Source organism: Adelges cooleyi, unplaced genomic scaffold (assembly GCF_023614345.1).
Source record: "Adelges cooleyi isolate 19-005CV unplaced genomic scaffold, UGA_ACOO_1.1 ACOO_flye_CR_arks_rails_tigmint_CR_PRNA_9, whole genome shotgun sequence".
Classification (NCBI taxonomy): domain Eukaryota; kingdom Metazoa; phylum Arthropoda; class Insecta; order Hemiptera; family Adelgidae; genus Adelges; species Adelges cooleyi.
This window is the reverse complement of record NW_026096579.1, coordinates 2,243,033-2,259,471: the sequence shown is the minus strand read 5'-3', so window position 1 is coordinate 2,259,471 and position 16,439 is coordinate 2,243,033. Positions and strand designations below refer to the sequence as shown.

The 16,439-nt window shown below is 27.7% G+C and overlaps 3 protein-coding genes and 1 long non-coding RNA gene across 4 annotated transcripts; 2 read left to right on the top strand and 2 right to left on the bottom strand.

Annotated features, from left to right (window-relative positions):
- Positions 1 to 3,404: 3,404 nt before the first annotated feature.
- LOC126846695 (tricarboxylate transport protein B, mitochondrial) lies at positions 3,405 to 7,904 on the bottom strand. The gene is made up of 5 exons (XM_050586436.1): positions 7,433 to 7,904; positions 4,715 to 4,922; positions 4,422 to 4,645; positions 4,006 to 4,300; positions 3,405 to 3,818 (listed from the first exon to the last, which is right to left on the bottom strand). The coding sequence occupies exons 1-5, from the start codon at positions 7,539 to 7,541 to the stop codon at positions 3,710 to 3,712; spliced, it is 945 nt and encodes a 314-aa protein (XP_050442393.1). The 5' UTR covers positions 7,542 to 7,904; the 3' UTR covers positions 3,405 to 3,709.
- Positions 7,494 to 11,372, top strand: LOC126846698 (uncharacterized). The gene is made up of 3 exons (XR_007686918.1): positions 7,494 to 8,342; positions 8,663 to 8,846; positions 8,930 to 11,372. It is a non-coding gene; the product is annotated as an uncharacterized LOC126846698 (long non-coding RNA).
- LOC126846694 (exosome complex exonuclease RRP44) lies at positions 9,187 to 16,291 on the bottom strand. Its single transcript, XM_050586435.1, has 16 exons — positions 16,049 to 16,291; positions 15,590 to 15,757; positions 15,313 to 15,470; positions 15,053 to 15,231; positions 14,750 to 14,976; positions 13,747 to 13,864; positions 13,539 to 13,678; positions 13,332 to 13,469; positions 13,112 to 13,258; positions 11,102 to 11,339; positions 10,780 to 11,038; positions 10,452 to 10,695; positions 10,164 to 10,384; positions 9,902 to 10,070; positions 9,672 to 9,833; positions 9,187 to 9,598 (listed from the first exon to the last, which is right to left on the bottom strand). The coding sequence occupies exons 1-16, from the start codon at positions 16,103 to 16,105 to the stop codon at positions 9,362 to 9,364; spliced, it is 2,862 nt and encodes a 953-aa protein (XP_050442392.1). The 5' UTR covers positions 16,106 to 16,291; the 3' UTR covers positions 9,187 to 9,361.
- LOC126846696 (uncharacterized) lies at positions 11,507 to 13,120 on the top strand. The gene is made up of 4 exons (XM_050586437.1): positions 11,507 to 11,911; positions 12,225 to 12,340; positions 12,414 to 12,754; positions 12,822 to 13,120. Exons 1-4 carry the CDS (start codon positions 11,782 to 11,784, stop codon positions 13,012 to 13,014), a joined length of 780 nt encoding a protein of 259 aa, XP_050442394.1. The 5' UTR covers positions 11,507 to 11,781; the 3' UTR covers positions 13,015 to 13,120.
- Positions 16,292 to 16,439: the final 148 nt, after the last annotated feature.

Sequence of the window (16,439 nt, the reverse complement as noted above, 5' to 3'; positions counted from 1 at the left end):
GAAATGTATTATTCTTTTCAATCCGTAACAAAAAAATAAAAACAAGATTTATCGCTGTGGCTTGTAAAAAAAAACTATAATTCTCCTCTCCAACCGTACTTTATTTCTATATAAAACATTTAAACTGTAGTTTAGGAAGCGAATCAACCCGATTGCCGTCACTAGCCACAAATACCCTTTTCCAAGTATTTCCTACCTAATGATTGATGAACTGCCCCCGCGCTATTTCGCTTGCATAAGACTTTTCACACTAAACAGTTAACACCATAAAGTTTTGATAACCTGTTAAAACATTCAAACCGCCCCCTTCATGTTCGGTGTACAATTGACCAACACTCGAGCACCGCAGAGTTAAAGGTGTGGAGCTAAATTAATAACTGAAAACGTGACTATTGACTCGGGATTACATTCATTAAATATTTGTGACAGTGTTTTATCCAAATATTCAAAATCTCTTGAGAATATTTTGCATTTCACCTGTATGATGTATCATCTGCTACGCCTAAAAGATATTTTTGAAGTTTAAAGTCCTACATTAGAAACACTATGACAGAATTAAATATTTTATAATTTTTTCTATTTATTACTAAAGTGTATAATTATAAATTAGTTAATACTGTTGTTGATACAAATTACTACGGCTGTAATCTGTATGTATATAAATAAAAAATGTTTAAATGTCACTACTATATAGTTGGAATAATTATTAAATTTTGTTTTAGCAAAACATTTAACCCTTTTAGTTAAGGTTAGTAATGAGTTGTGTTGAAAAAATATAACTATATTTTGTATTATTTATATAACAAAATAAAAATATATTATAATGTTCATTAAATAGACCTAAGTAGAGTCTTAAGTTAGGGGAGGGCTAAAAATAAAATAAGTACTACTGTCTGTGTATTAGTATTTATTTCAAAAAGTGATAACTGAACAAAAAAATGTACAAAATCCAAAAACATTCGATTTTTTTGAATTTCTTTATTTTTTTATTCAGTATTGATTTTAGAAACACGTTTAAATTATTAATTAACGATGCATTTTTTCATGACTTAAAAATAGTACCAAATATCACTATTACTTATTATAATAATATTTTTATGTTCACTGTACTTTTGATGCTGTAAAAAGTTATGTCATGACTGTGATCGGTAACCAAAATTATTTTAACATTGATTATTATGTATAAAATTAATACAAAATAATTTATAAATGTCAATAATAATTATTTTAATAATATATTACTTTATATTATTTTATTATATTATACTTTTATGCTATGTTAATTTATTGAAAATTAAAACGCTGTCAATTACATAATCACTAATCAGATGAATTTAATTTAAAAAAAAAAGAAAGTACCTAATTTGGGTTATAATTATTTCTTACTTATACAATTTTAATAAAAATTGGAACAAAGAAATCAAAACTAGGGATTTATCTGACCCAGTTAACTTATTTAGAGCTGTAGACAGAAGATTGATCACTTTAAAATTAAAATGTTTTAGGACGATTTAAAGGATTTTTTTTCTGTAAAAAACATATGTTTGCTTTGACCGCACAAAGACCAAAACTACAAAGAAATACTTCAATCAGCGTCAAAAATGTGTATTGTGTTTTCGCCTTTATTTTAATAGGGTGTCATTCTTTCGCATATCACTATAAATATAAAATAATACATGTATAATATTTGTTAACGTTTTACTATAGAAATTTACCATCTTAGAAATATTTGAAAGAATAGGGAGATCATTACACTTTATTGACCATTATAATTATGTTACCAACTAAAATGACTAGTCGTTAAAGAGGCTCTTTAAAGAAATCAGACAGAACAAAAACCTTTTGAAAAGTTGCTTACAGAAACAAAAAACAACATCAATGTAAACCCAATGTCTTCTTGTGCTTTGTGTCGAAGCTAAAAGAAAACTGCTGAATGGAGAAATATATCTTTTACACATATAGTAGGATTCTTTAACGGATCTACCTAGAAAATAGGTACCCAAACAAATTTTCTAGTTAAACTGTAACTCGCATTATGGGTATTAATGGCGTCTATTTGTTTATTTAAATATCAAAATAAATAATAAAATAACCATGAATGGTGTATACAACATTATGCAAGTACAGATAATTAAAATTTATAAAATAGCATCCCCCTCCTCGTGGACAATAAAAACCGACTACACGATGTATGTAGATAGGTATTTCATTTGAAAATTTTGTAGTTTATTGTTATACACGTTCAATTGGTAAGATTTTACTTATTACTTACACTTAGACAGTAATTTGTAAACAATAACGTTGCGTTAACAGCCATTGTCACGCAAATATTGTCATAAGTAAACTTGTCTTATAGTAAAACATAGAATATAGGTTACAGACAAAATATATACATATATTACTCCCATTTTATTTTTGCTAGTTTTCAAAATAAAACTAATTACTTGTTTAATAAGCATTCAATTTCTCAAACCAAAAAACCTCAAAACAAAGTCAGACTTCTTACCTGGATTGATTTAAAAAGTACATTCTATCACCTATCATTTATTCAACATCGAAAATCTACGCACATACATAAACATTTTAAACACACATTAGTTGTCTGCAAAACGAAAGTGTAAAATTATTACATTAAGTAGTATTAGTAAAAAAAAATACCAAACAAAAGATTTTACAGTTGTATACTTTTATTATATTTAATTTCATATAACCAAAATATCCACTTTTTTATCCATTATTTTAAATAATCGTATAGCTGTTATTTATGACATTAAATTAATTAAATCTCATTTAATATTTTTTTAATAACCATAAAAGAATTATATACCAATAATGCATACTGAATACTCTTATGTCAAAAAGATAAAATGTATTAAATTAAAAAAAAAACAATCATTATAAACTACAATAATAACAAATCAAGTTCAAAAAATAAACTATGTAATAAGCAATTGAAAAAAAAAAAGAAAATTTGATAATCATGTATTTTAGACTAGATACAAAAATCGGACGTATTTAAAAATTTGGGTTATATAAAAATAAATATTTTGATCTTTTACAAATCCAATCATAATAGGTAACAAATATTTGAGTCTAATTATTGTCTCCATTTTAAATATAATAAAACCCGATAATTATGGCATAAACTATAGTTAGTTTTCGTATAACACTAAAATTTAAAACATAAGTACTTAAAACTACACACACGAGTACTCCGAAATTATTATATTATATTGTGAACACACATAAAAATATATTAATAAACAAACGAAAAAATATAATCAAAAAACAAATAAAAATTTAACTTTAAATTGTAAGTTTTAAAGGACTTAAAAATCAAAAGAGAAACCAAAAAACAAATACAATAAAAACAAAATCGATATAAAGCAATTTTTTCATGTTCTTTTTTTTCCAATTTGGAATGTAAAAAAAATGCTCAGTACAAAAATAACTGGGTTTTACATAATTACATGTAAATTATAAAACAATTTATAACAATTATAACATTTCAAAAATTCAAAAGAATAATTTTTTTTTTTAAGTAATGAAAAATAAATTTAAAAGTTTATAGAAGAATAATCAAGTTATCAATGATTAAATTAAAGATATGTGTAAATGTTGTACGTATAAGTCCTGGGGAAATAATAAAAGTTGAACAGTATTGTGAGAATGCTTTTTGAATAGTTATTTGTAGACGTGCAACTGTTATTTACGGCCAAACTTTAGTAAATAGGTCCATAAACGAGTCATAAATCATAAATGTAATTCCCACATCCAAGCAAACTCTACTCAGTCGAGGTACGGTTCCTTTGTAAAATCTGAAAGAAAAGATCCATTACATAAAATTTCAACTTGTAAGTTGTTAATTTCTTTATTATTTTTTTTTTTTAATATTAACAAATTATTCATCATAATATACACTTTAAATAATAATTAGCATTTGATTTGAAAATAAATTGAACTTAAGTTTACGCTTTTATATTTAATTAATCAGCCATGACTTACGCTGTAGGGCCTTCGTTTTTCCATATTTTAACCATACAATCAAGAGTGCTTTTATATTTCTTCGCTTCCAGTCCTTGCATACGAGTTTTAACAACATCTAATGGTGTATTACCATATACACTAGCGGCACCGGCAGCCATACCAAAAACTCCAACCAACAGTTTCGGAACAGGTTTGTTGGGATCGTCACCTTTATAGAGGTTTTTCAATGCGCCCATTACATAAAACCTAATTGCTTGATTTGAACCTTGTTTCAATATAGTTGGCATGAGTCCCTGATAAACACCACTAATACCTGAAAGAGCAATTAATAATTAACACTTTCCATGCGTAATTTATTTAATTTAATAGAACCTATTATTATTAATTTTTAATATTATTTTTATATTAATTTTATTATTTAGAATTCAACAGACCTTGCTCTTTGATAATAATACTGGTACCATGGAAAAAACCTTTGAACCTAGGTTTCTCGAGTCGTTGATCATTAATGAATTTCACTTTTACGGTTTCCATCGGGGTGACAGCTAATATGGCTTCCGAGATGCCTGCACCAAGACCACACAATATTCTTTGTGTAGCCGTTAACTCTCCACCTCCACTGTTTATTTTGGTACTCAGAAATTCAAATGCTCCAAATCTAAGGCAAAAAAAAAAAAATTGATAGCATTCTAAAACATTGAATATAATATCATTGTAAATACCCTACCTGACTGCAGATTTAGGTATAGATCCGTAGAGTAAAACACTCAGGCCTCGATATAGACCAAAAACTCCATGTCCTTTAATTGTTTTTTTTACACAATCTCCGATTCCGTTATATTTTCTGGCACCAACTTTTTCATCAAGTTGCAGTTGGGTCTTTACATATTCTGTAGGGTATGTAATACATATCTCTATACCACCAGTAATTCCACCTGAAAATAAAAACACAAATGTAAAATAATATAATTTATAACATATAAATGACATAATTGTAACATTATATAATTTATGAGGACGCTACAGTTAGGTATTAATAATTTTTTCCTAAATCTTGATTTTATGCTAAAACTAGTGTGTATCGATACATACAGCATTGAATATTCTTAATTGATAGAGGGCTTAATAAAACATTTTTTTAAATATTCTACCTTAAACAAAGTACACTTAGAATATTTCTGATGGTAGTATGTTGGCAGATTTTTAATAAATTGAAGAATTTTTAACATTTTATGAATAAAAACCTACTTTTTATATATTTAAAAAAAACTATAATTTATTTACTAGATACAATTTAGAAAATCTACCAAAGAACAATCCTAAGAAACATTATTTTTTTAAGATTTGATAACAGGTGTTTACTCTAAAACTACCAAGTCTATAAAAATTAGAAACCGATCAGTGTTTCCGTGTATTTTCATACAAAGGTAGATGTGTAATGCCCTCTTAAGGTGGATCCACATTATAGAACAAATTTGGTCCGAAAAACTATTTACGGGTCTTCAGTTGCCTTCCCTAGCATTTGCTTCTGTAGCTATAAGTATGAATATTCGTTATCAATTACTTTAAACGTAAATGTTCAGTCTATAGTGTGGACTCTGATCTAAAAAAAAATTGTAACTGTCTAAAAAAATAATAATACTATTATAACTACAAATTGAGTATAATACTTATAAATTATTTATTATTACTGTGATTTAGGATCGTAGTAAATGTAGCAAAAATATTTAAATAAAATACATTTTTGTTCTACAACATTTTTTTGAGTTAAGGTCAGTAACAAGTAATGATATTTGTATAAATTAAACGAATATTGAAACAAATTTCAAGGTCAAAAAGTGTACTTTACTAATGAGCAATGACCTTTGCAAGAACTGACATATTAGTATATTAACAACTACAAATATAAAATCCTTATCTTATAGTGAAAGGTTTTACATAAAATTTATAACGCGAAACAAAATAGATAGGTTTTAATTATAATACAATAAGGTAGGTACCAGACATCAAAAATTTAGTTACTATTTTTTTGTTTCACAAACTATTAACACATAATATTATTTAACCTCATCGTAAAAACCCCTTAGGGCAGCAAAAAAATTAATATAATGCCTTTACCGCTATGACACAATTATAGAATACAAAATGTGCATACAATATACTTTTATTTAATATTAAGTATAAGCAAAAAAATGTAATCAAATTTCATCAGGATAATTGCTTCAATGTATTTTAATCTAATGTTTAATATGTTCAATTTCTAATGTAATAGCTAACATCCACACTTTAAACTATAAATTTATTTACATAATACGGATATTAATAAATAAGGTTTACTAGACGTTTATTCACAATATGAATTTAAATACCTATTTAAAAATATTTTGCTGATAATATCTACTTAATTTACTTGGTAAAAAAAATATGAGTACAGTAAAAATTAAAGATAATATTAGAATAATTGGACAAACAATAAAAAATGTTATAAGATGATAAAATAATTACAAATAGTATTATTACTTTATTTATAAAAATATTTAAAGGAATGTTAAGTTAATGTAGACTATAATTTAACATTAATTAGGTATTAACTTTATGTTAATGACCTATTGAACATTTATAATAAATATTTAATTAGTGACTAATTTAAATCCAACTGTAATGTACACGGTCATTCATCTGCAAAATTATCCAAAAGGGAGAATGATCTTTTTGATTTTTTTTCGGTTAACAAAATTGTGTTTAGCCATATTAATTAGATAATTTGGTTCTACAACAGTTAAATATACATGTTTCATTGATTATTGTTGAATTATACGGCAGTTAAATCAAATTTAAAAAAATTAATCTTATTATAGTATTTGTTCTTCAAGGCCATCACATAAATATAATAATTATGTTTAAGAAGTTGATAAAAAATGAAAGTGAAAATTGTTTATACATGTTAAACAAGTAGGATAATTCTTTTTAGATAACGAACCAGTTGTGAGCTGGAACATTTGATACTTATGTATAAAACCTGTTTTGCTGGTTTCAGTTATGATGAAAATTAGTTAGTAAAACACTGGTAGCATTAAAAGTTTGATACAGATTATTCTATCAATAAAGAAATTATTTTATAATTTATAAAATGTACATTAGGGATCCCATACGTTCCATATTATATGGTATTGTCCAATATTCCCATAAAGTTGTGGGGCGATATTCAATATTGATCATGGTGGAAACGTATAAAAATGATTAGTCATTAAAAGTTTTAAAAAAATGTTCCGTATTTTTGAAAATTAAATCAGGGATCCCTAATGTATAGTTTATAAAAAAAATACTATACTCGTACCTTCCCAAAGCAATACATGAACAACACCTATGGGTAACTCACTTAAGAATGAACAAATATCACTAACCATAAAATATTGTTAACATTAACAATAACAACATTACTTACCGGCAACAATTCCCTTTAGTCCCTTGTTGGATCCAGCCGGTGCAGCAGCTCCATACGATGTCATCCACGGTCGATAGAACGGACTAACAAAAATTTGTTTTCTGTCCATTATGGTATAACACAATAATATTATATTATAAGTATTAAACTAAATATAAATATATAATATGTTTAAAACTGAAGGTAAGTTATTCTTTACTATTAATTTTTTTTTTTAAATAAAAATAGCATGAACTGTTCAAATAGTGATTTTTTTGCGAACTAAAACGTTCACAAGCATAATATTTCCGTCGTCGACCGGTCACAACTACAGCGACCAACTGACATAACAGTTTACACACATAACGTCGTTGTTACGAAATACTACAGCAGTAGTGACTTGTGACTACCGAGTGCTTTTTTGTGTATATTTCATCGTATCGTAGTACTCGTTATAGTCGTTACACACTGTACTCTGTAGTAAAATAACCTCAGCGGAATTTCTTATCTGACGATTGACCGACACGATGAACGATAACAGAACAGCTGCGAATGGCCGCGGTCGCTTTCAAGGTCACGTCAAGAACACAATACACAAATACAGTATATTCAGCGACGCTAATTATTTGACAATATACCTATTATGCCCGAGTCTACTAAACGAGTTTTTTTTAATACCGACATTGTAATAGGTATTAAAGCCGCTTGATTTTTTTGTTCGTGGGTAGGGTAAACCGGTTGTATTAATAATTAACATTCAAAAATGAAATCGCGTAAAAACCATTTGTTTTTCATGTGCAGTGTGGTCTGTGTGCACTCGACATCGGATGACCTTCCTAAACTACAACAATTATTACACACTAATGTTATTCACAGTCTGCTATAAAGACCAAAGAGCCTATATTATTTAGGTTATGTCATTTATTCATAGGTAATATCAAATAGCATCGACATCGTAGGTACATAATATAAAGGTTACCAGGTTACCTTACCACAAGCGTACGTAACCTATCCTATGTATTGGGCCTTCCTCTAGGTTTCCCGTTCCCCAAATGGATTATGTCTTTTGTATAAGATACCTTTCAGAATCAACTAGAATTCCCGTTTAGGTGTTTTAAATTGGGAGTTCTCTACTTTTCTACTTATTTGTTTGGTTAATATTGGGATGTAAAAATCATAATTATTTTTTTCTATTATTCTAAAATATATAACAATAATGTAACTGTTTATTTATACATTTTTTTAAAATAGGACCTTACCTAACAAAGGCAAGAATTTTTTTTAAACAATGAAAAATACAAATACAAAAGCATTGTAAACACGACAACAAGTTGTGCAAAAATAGACTTGAATGGTCTGGTAAACATGTACCATCAGCAAATTCTCTACGATGACAAATGCTTTAATGATGATTGTGTCACATTCAGGAGACAATGTAATTATCAAATACACAAAGAATATATATATTTTTTTATATTTAACTTATTTATCTATTAAAATTAAAATTAATTATTTTAGAGAAGAACTTGTAAAACCACTAACTTCAAGATTTAATTGAAGATCAATACTACTTAAAAAAGTTTATAAATATAAGTCTCAGGAATTTCGAGGCAATTGCTATAATATATGTGGACGCATAGATTTACATTTACCCGAAAACATGCATTGTACCTAATAAACCAATCAAAAAATTAATAATGTTAAAAAAATTGCACCAATAAGTCTTAAAAAATCTGTTACATAACAAAAAAATACAACAAATTCATATGTATATATTTTTATTTTTTGTAAAGGAAATAAAATCAGAACAATCATTTAGATAAGTTATTCCAACATACAATTTCAATACAAGTAGTTACCATAGAACCCAAAGCATCAGACTTTATTGATTTAATTGAAGATGGTGATGATGACCAAGTTGATAACAAAGACGATAATGATTAAACATAATTAATTTTTTGCTCTTTTGGGTTGGGGTTCTGTTGATTGGTCACTCAAACTATGAGTTTTTGACTGTAGTTCAGTAGTATCTGCATTTGATGATAACACACTAAAATTTGGTATTTCAGGCTTAACTAGTTTTAATACAATTCTTTCGTGTTGAACATTGCTGCTATCAAGACTTAACTGAACACTAACGGGATCAAATGTTCGGAAAACTACATCTCCACATCTTTGAGTTTGTTCCTATATAAAATAAAAAATAGAATAGGCGTCTATTATTGTTTTCATAAAATGTATTATATATTATACACCATACCTCTTCGTTGTAAACAAACGTTACTGTTTGAACTTGTCCTTTGCGAGGGGCCAAAAAAAGAGTACCTTCTAAACCATACTTGGGTATAAGTATTTGTAAAGCATTTTTCCGGACATATAATATGTAACCTTCTTCATCTCTGATTTTACCCCGAAAGAAAATCTGTTAAAAATGGTAAAGTTGTATAAAAATACATTATAAGAAAACATAATAAGTCCTAAGATTATTACGTGTGTATTTAATGCAACAGAAGCACGTTCGGCATATGCTGACATTCGGGTTCGAACATTTAAATTCTGACAAACCGCTTCAATTTTTTTCTTATCAAGTAATTCAGGCGTGGTTGTTTCTGCTGCAATAGAAACAGCTAACAATCTATGAACAAGTATATCCGCATATCTAGGGGAAAATAAATAAGTAAAATTTTGGTTATTTGAATTAACTTTTTAATTGATGAATAAACAGATTAACTATTATTTCATATTTGCAGACCTTCTGATAGGGGATGTAAAATGTGTATAAATTGGGGCAGCCAACCCGTAATGTAAAAATTCATCAAATGTCTTTGTACCACTGGTAAAGTAAACGGCTTGCAACATACATCTAGTGGCAAGAATACGCAACATGGTGTTGAAAAATGGGTTATCTGTTTGTACAGCCATATCCAAAGAGTTGGCCAAATCTTTGCTAGTGTCAACATTTAGTTCTACTCCCTGAAATACATTAACAATTAGATATGTGTACTTAAATAATTTTAATTTAGATAATTTGTTTTCGAACCAAATAATTTGCCGCTTTAATTAACGATTCGAAATTCGAAGGTGGAGGCTTTGGGTGACGTCTTAAAACAGCAAATTCTGGAAAATCTTCATAAATTTTTTTAGCTACTTCTACATTAGCTAACAACATAAATTCTTCAACCATTGAATTAGTTTCTTTAATTTGTTTGATTTCAACATCTAACGGATCTCTTGTCTCACTGTCTACAAGGAATCGAATTTCTGGAGATGCCAATACTAAAGCTCTGAAATTGATTTTATTTCAAAACATATTAGAGTCTAATAATAACAATAATTACCAAATACAAAACATTTAAAATCAGTCATACCCAGCATCTAGACGCCTTTTCTTTAATATTTTAGCAAATTTATTGAGTTGTCTTAAAGCTTTAGCGATTGAATTATCTTGTTGCTGATCATCGATAATTAGCTGTGCTTGTTCATAAGTCATGGCGGCTTTAGATTTTATTACACTCTTAGTAAAACTACTTTTAACAATTTCTGCTTCTAAAGTCATTTCCCAGACACAAGAAAATGCTAAACGTTCTTCACCGCCACGTAACGAACATAAATTTGAACTTAATAGTTCTGAAAATTGTTTGATTAGCGAGTTTGATTTTATAATTTAAACTTAATATTTCAAGTACTTGCCTGGTACCATGTCAATACGACGACCCGTTAAGTATACAGTAGTAGCTCGTTGGCTAGCCTCAAGATCTATGGCTGTTCCGGGTTTGATGAAATGTGTTACATCAGCAATATGTACACCTACTTCAAAATTGCCATTTTCCAAAGGTTTACAGTGTAATGCGTCATCAATGTCAGTACAACCTGGAGGATCCACAGAACAAATATCCAAATCGCGAAAGTCTTTTCTATATGCCAAATCCTAAAATATATTATTATTTATTGTCTTTGGAAATAAATCTATGAAAAAGGTTAGAAACTATTTAAACATTGTTTTGTTGCTTAGTATTTTACACATTTAATAAAATACATTTTCATTAAATATTTTCTTAATATAATATCATATAAAGTTGTTTATTCATAAAAAAAATATAATTTATTATTGATAAAATGGATGAAATAAAAATTAATTCTACATTGAATAATGGGTTACATAGCCCAGGGATCGAAGAATATTCCAACAACAATCCAACCAAAATTCTCAAACAATTAAAATATTTAGTACATTTTATTAAATTTGGAGATAATACACAAAAATGTATAAAAACAACAAATGAAAAGTAAGCTCCATAATTATTATAACAATAGGTATTGAACAATTTAAGAGTATTTTCAACAGAATAAACGAATCGGAATTTAAAAAAATGGCTGAAGAAATAGTTAAAAACCGGAATCGTATAGCCCAAATGAAAGTTGAAGATAATATTATAAATGAATTAATTGAAAATATACATGTTATAGCAAATGATTTACAGACCGAGTTTGATAAAGAACGTGAGTTAAGTTAATTCTAAAAATCATTAGCTAAGCACTTAATATTATATTAAATTTGGGGAGGAAGAAACCAAGATAGTGTCACTTAAAAAACTTATGATGTATTATGGTGTCAACCGATTTATCAAACCTATTTAAGATAATATTTACCAAACTATTTGTAAGTTGAATTTCAATTATACATGAACTAACAATTATCATGTACTAACAAAATGGCAAACTTAAGCGTCAGAATTTTATTCAAAATGTAAAAATGTATAACTAAAAGTAATTAAAATTACCATAAATTATTAAAAAATGTTTATGTTATTAGAATTGCAGCCAACGGATATTATTGATATATGTGATAAGGCTATTTCCCTGAAACTATCGAATATAAAGAATTCTAAAAATATAAATTGCGTAGAAGAATTTGTCAAGTTAACCAAGGTTATTAATAATTGCAATTGTATATATAAATACAAAATAAAGATTTTATTGCACATGTAAATTTTGTTCTCAGATTAGATTACTGGATTTAGCAAGAATAGAAGATGAAGTAAACCAAGTTTTAAATAAATCGACAACAAAAAATAAAATAACTAAACCTACTGGAGTCAAAACAACTAGAACAAAACACTTGACATTGTCAATTGGGGGCGATTCTGTTTCTTCACCGGGTATTCCTAACAGAAATGAACGTGAAAAAAATAACTGTTTAGCTGTTAAAGCTCGTTTGGAACGTATCAGAGAGTTTACGATCAATACAAATGATGAAGACACAGCAGATACACCTACATTAAGATCACGCACTAGAACACCTCACAATTTTTTCACTCGCTCTAATACTGAAATAAATGGAAGGTTAGTTTATAATGTAGAAACTCAAAAGTATAAATCAACAACTAAGATACACCTAACAAATTTATAGGTCGAGATTGAATGATGATTTTTTGAGCCGTGATGGAATATTTGGTGCAGACGACTACTTATTTGAATTTTCTAGTCCAAACAATAGTACTTTGCATCAAGATAGAGATTTTGAAGATGACAATAGCGGAGATACACATATATCGTTGGCACCGTTTAATAACTGGTCAATAGATAATAACAGTAATGAGTAGTTGAACAATAATTTGTAATACATTTATTACCTTAATGTACATTATTATAAAATTTACGTAAAAGGATGTAATAAAATAATGTTAAGAAACTACTTACTGCATCAGTTATTGACCAAGGTACTTTTGGTAAACATGCCAAAACTTGATCAGAAAATTTACTATGAGGAACATCGTGTTCCAATAAAATTACTTCATTTTCTGCATCTCTCTCTCCAATTTTTCCTAAAGATCTGACAAAATGACCCTACAATAAAAAAATGTAGAAGAAAAAAATAATTATCCTGTAAAAAAAAAATAATTAGATGTTTAATTTTTACTAGTGGATATCTTGAGGTTCTAGGCCATGAATCAATAGCTACGATTACCCGCTGGTCTTTTAATTTCTCATACTGTCTCGTTTCTATCCTAATTTTCGGGATTTTCTTTTCTGCTGGCACAAATAAATGACGAGTTGCCTAAAACATTTAAGTTGAACATCAGACAACAACTTTTAAAAAATTATAATGAACTAGAATTTTCATCACATTTTCCACTAGACTATGTTGAATGATTCCACAGTATTGACGCCACTTTTTACGAATAATTCCAATTATTTGACCAGTTGGAAATATCTCTTTTGGTTTTTCCGTTTTATTCAAATCAGTTTCATTGTTTTCAAGATCATCTAGTTTTGAATTTTTTTTTTATTAATCCTAGTTTATAGTTTTTTTTTTTGCAATAAATGAATATTACCATAATCTTCAATAACTAAATTTGCAGGAGCACTCCATTGACTTTCAGGTAATAACTGAATTGCAACAATATCACCGTTTATAGCACGGTTTAGATTTTCTCTTCCTTGAACCAATATCTAAAAAAAAATTAGTAATTTGCATGCTGTCAACAAGCTAATTGCAAAACAAAAATAGTATTAAGTATTGATGCCAGAGTTCAACACTGTAAGAAAAATATTTTATACTCAGTTGTTACGCTTAACAATTATTTTATTGTTATGCAGTAGTAACTTGTCCCTATGTACGATGGTGCGACTTCTTTCTCTACAGAAAATATATATATATATATGTATTTAATAATTTAAATCATATTATATACATGTATATTATAAGAATAAAAGTTATTTTTTCACTACAAATGTTCAACTGTTTTTACTGCTCAACGAAGTAAAGGAGTTTTATTTAGTTAGTTTAAATACAGTGCCGAACTCAGTACACACTGCCGAATATCACTCCGAAGTCTGAGTGATATGTATAATAAAATCAGTTTTATACAAATATCATTTGATTGGCAGAAGCGGCTGTAGCAACAGGAATAGGCAACATCAATTGCTGTTGCACTGTACAAGCCCAAAAAACATGTCTTCATTAGAAATGTTCTAAACATGTCTTATGTAGAACAGTATGTTTGTCTTTGCCACGACAAAAAAAGTAATATATTTTGTTTTTTGCCTTTAAAAGGACTATATATGAGTTAGTAATGATGATAACTAGAATGTTTTGTTTATCATCTGAAAAATATTAGTTTTTGTCATAACAGACAAAAATATACTAGTATTTGTAGCAAAACTTTTAGTTTTTTTTGCGAGGCTAATAAAACATGCTATGTTTTATGGGCTTATAAATTTATACAATATAAAAACTTTAAATTTTCAGACAAGCATAAGATAAGCTAAGTACAAAATATGTGTAGTTTAGTGTAATTAACAAATTATAAGCACTAATATACTTAGAATCAATACATTTTTTTCATATCCTTCCACAAATACGTTTCCTTCAAGGAAGTTATCACTCGATGCAAAAAATGTTCCCTGCATTAAATTTCCGGATCGAATTCCTTGGTGTATTTGAGCCGGAGTCATGTGTGCTGGAAATATTGGTTCTTTACTAGACTCTTCAACCATACAGCTCCTATTTGAGAGTTTGTCAGCTAATATAATATTATTTAATCCTTCAATATACTCTTCCACTGCAAAATAAAATTGCAATTATAGTTACAAGTTTGTTTATTAAATAAATAGAGTATTGCCATAATTTTGTCTTACAGGACATTGTCGGTATTCCCTCTTCAATTGCTTTAGCTTTGCTAGCTGCATCGCTAGATAACAATAATACTTTAATTTTACCACCTAAATGTTTATTATACCATTGTGTAGCTACCCTTATCATACGATCATTGTAGTCATTAGGGCTTTCTCCTCGAATACGCTCAACATATGTATCACTAGAATTATACAATATACATTATGTTTATTATTAAAACATTTAATAATGAAACTATCATGTTGGATTTATTTATACATACTTATGATGTACATTAACAAAAACATAAAAACATCTCGAATAATTTCCCATTATATCCAAAAGTCGTTTATATACACTATGACTAAGATGTTTTACTTCTTCAAGAACTGTTTGCAAAATGATAACATTCTTCAAAGAATCATCTTCTAAAGCATCAATCTACAATAAATAATTACATTTAAGTTATAAACCTGTATTTATATATTTTATTTATGTAAAATACAGATACATTAAACATAATTACTAATCGTTTTATTAAATATGAAAGATATACATACTTGATGTAAGACCACATTTGTATCCACTAATAAATAATGTATATCTTTGAAAACCGTATTGCTATTTTGAGGATTATTTTGAAGGGGTGGATCGTAGTTGAACTTGCATTTTTTGCAAAGCTGTGATCCACAGCCAATATCATCTCTAAGATAGTGCTCTCGAACAATCTAAGTACAAATCAAATATGAGAAAGTTCATTAAAATGGTAAGATATTTGTTTTTTTTCAAACAAATATCAACATGTTTTTCTATTTTCTTTTATTATTGAGAAATTAATCGTGAATTATTGCATTTTAAAAGGGTTCCCGCACCAAATGAATCATGCGTTCAAAACCATAATGTTTAATAACAACAATATGTCCTTATACTAACATATTGTTATACGGTTATAAATAAGAAACATAAGTATCATTTACAACATAGTTAGTAAATAGTTGAACTATACTTATTTTACTTACTTTTAGTATATTACCGCGTTTGGTCTTGCGTATAAATGTTTTAGTCGTTACTCTCATGGTTACTGTATTTAAATATTAACACTGTAGATAATTTAATTTTAATAATATTTATGAGAATTAAATAATAAAATATTAATAATCAAGTAAATATAGTCAAAAATTCAAATCAAATTCACAAGTCAATTCAAAATAATGAACAGTTCATACTTCATAGCCCCACAAGTCACAAGTCTGTGTTCACAACACTGAACACACGTGCAAAATTGATAAAACATAAAAAACCGGTTATCAGGTATCCTTTATCAATAGTTTCGTAAAACGGCTATTCCGTAGAAATATAAATTCTTATCAACCTGATAAAGGATAAACTGATAATATAATAATAAGTGAA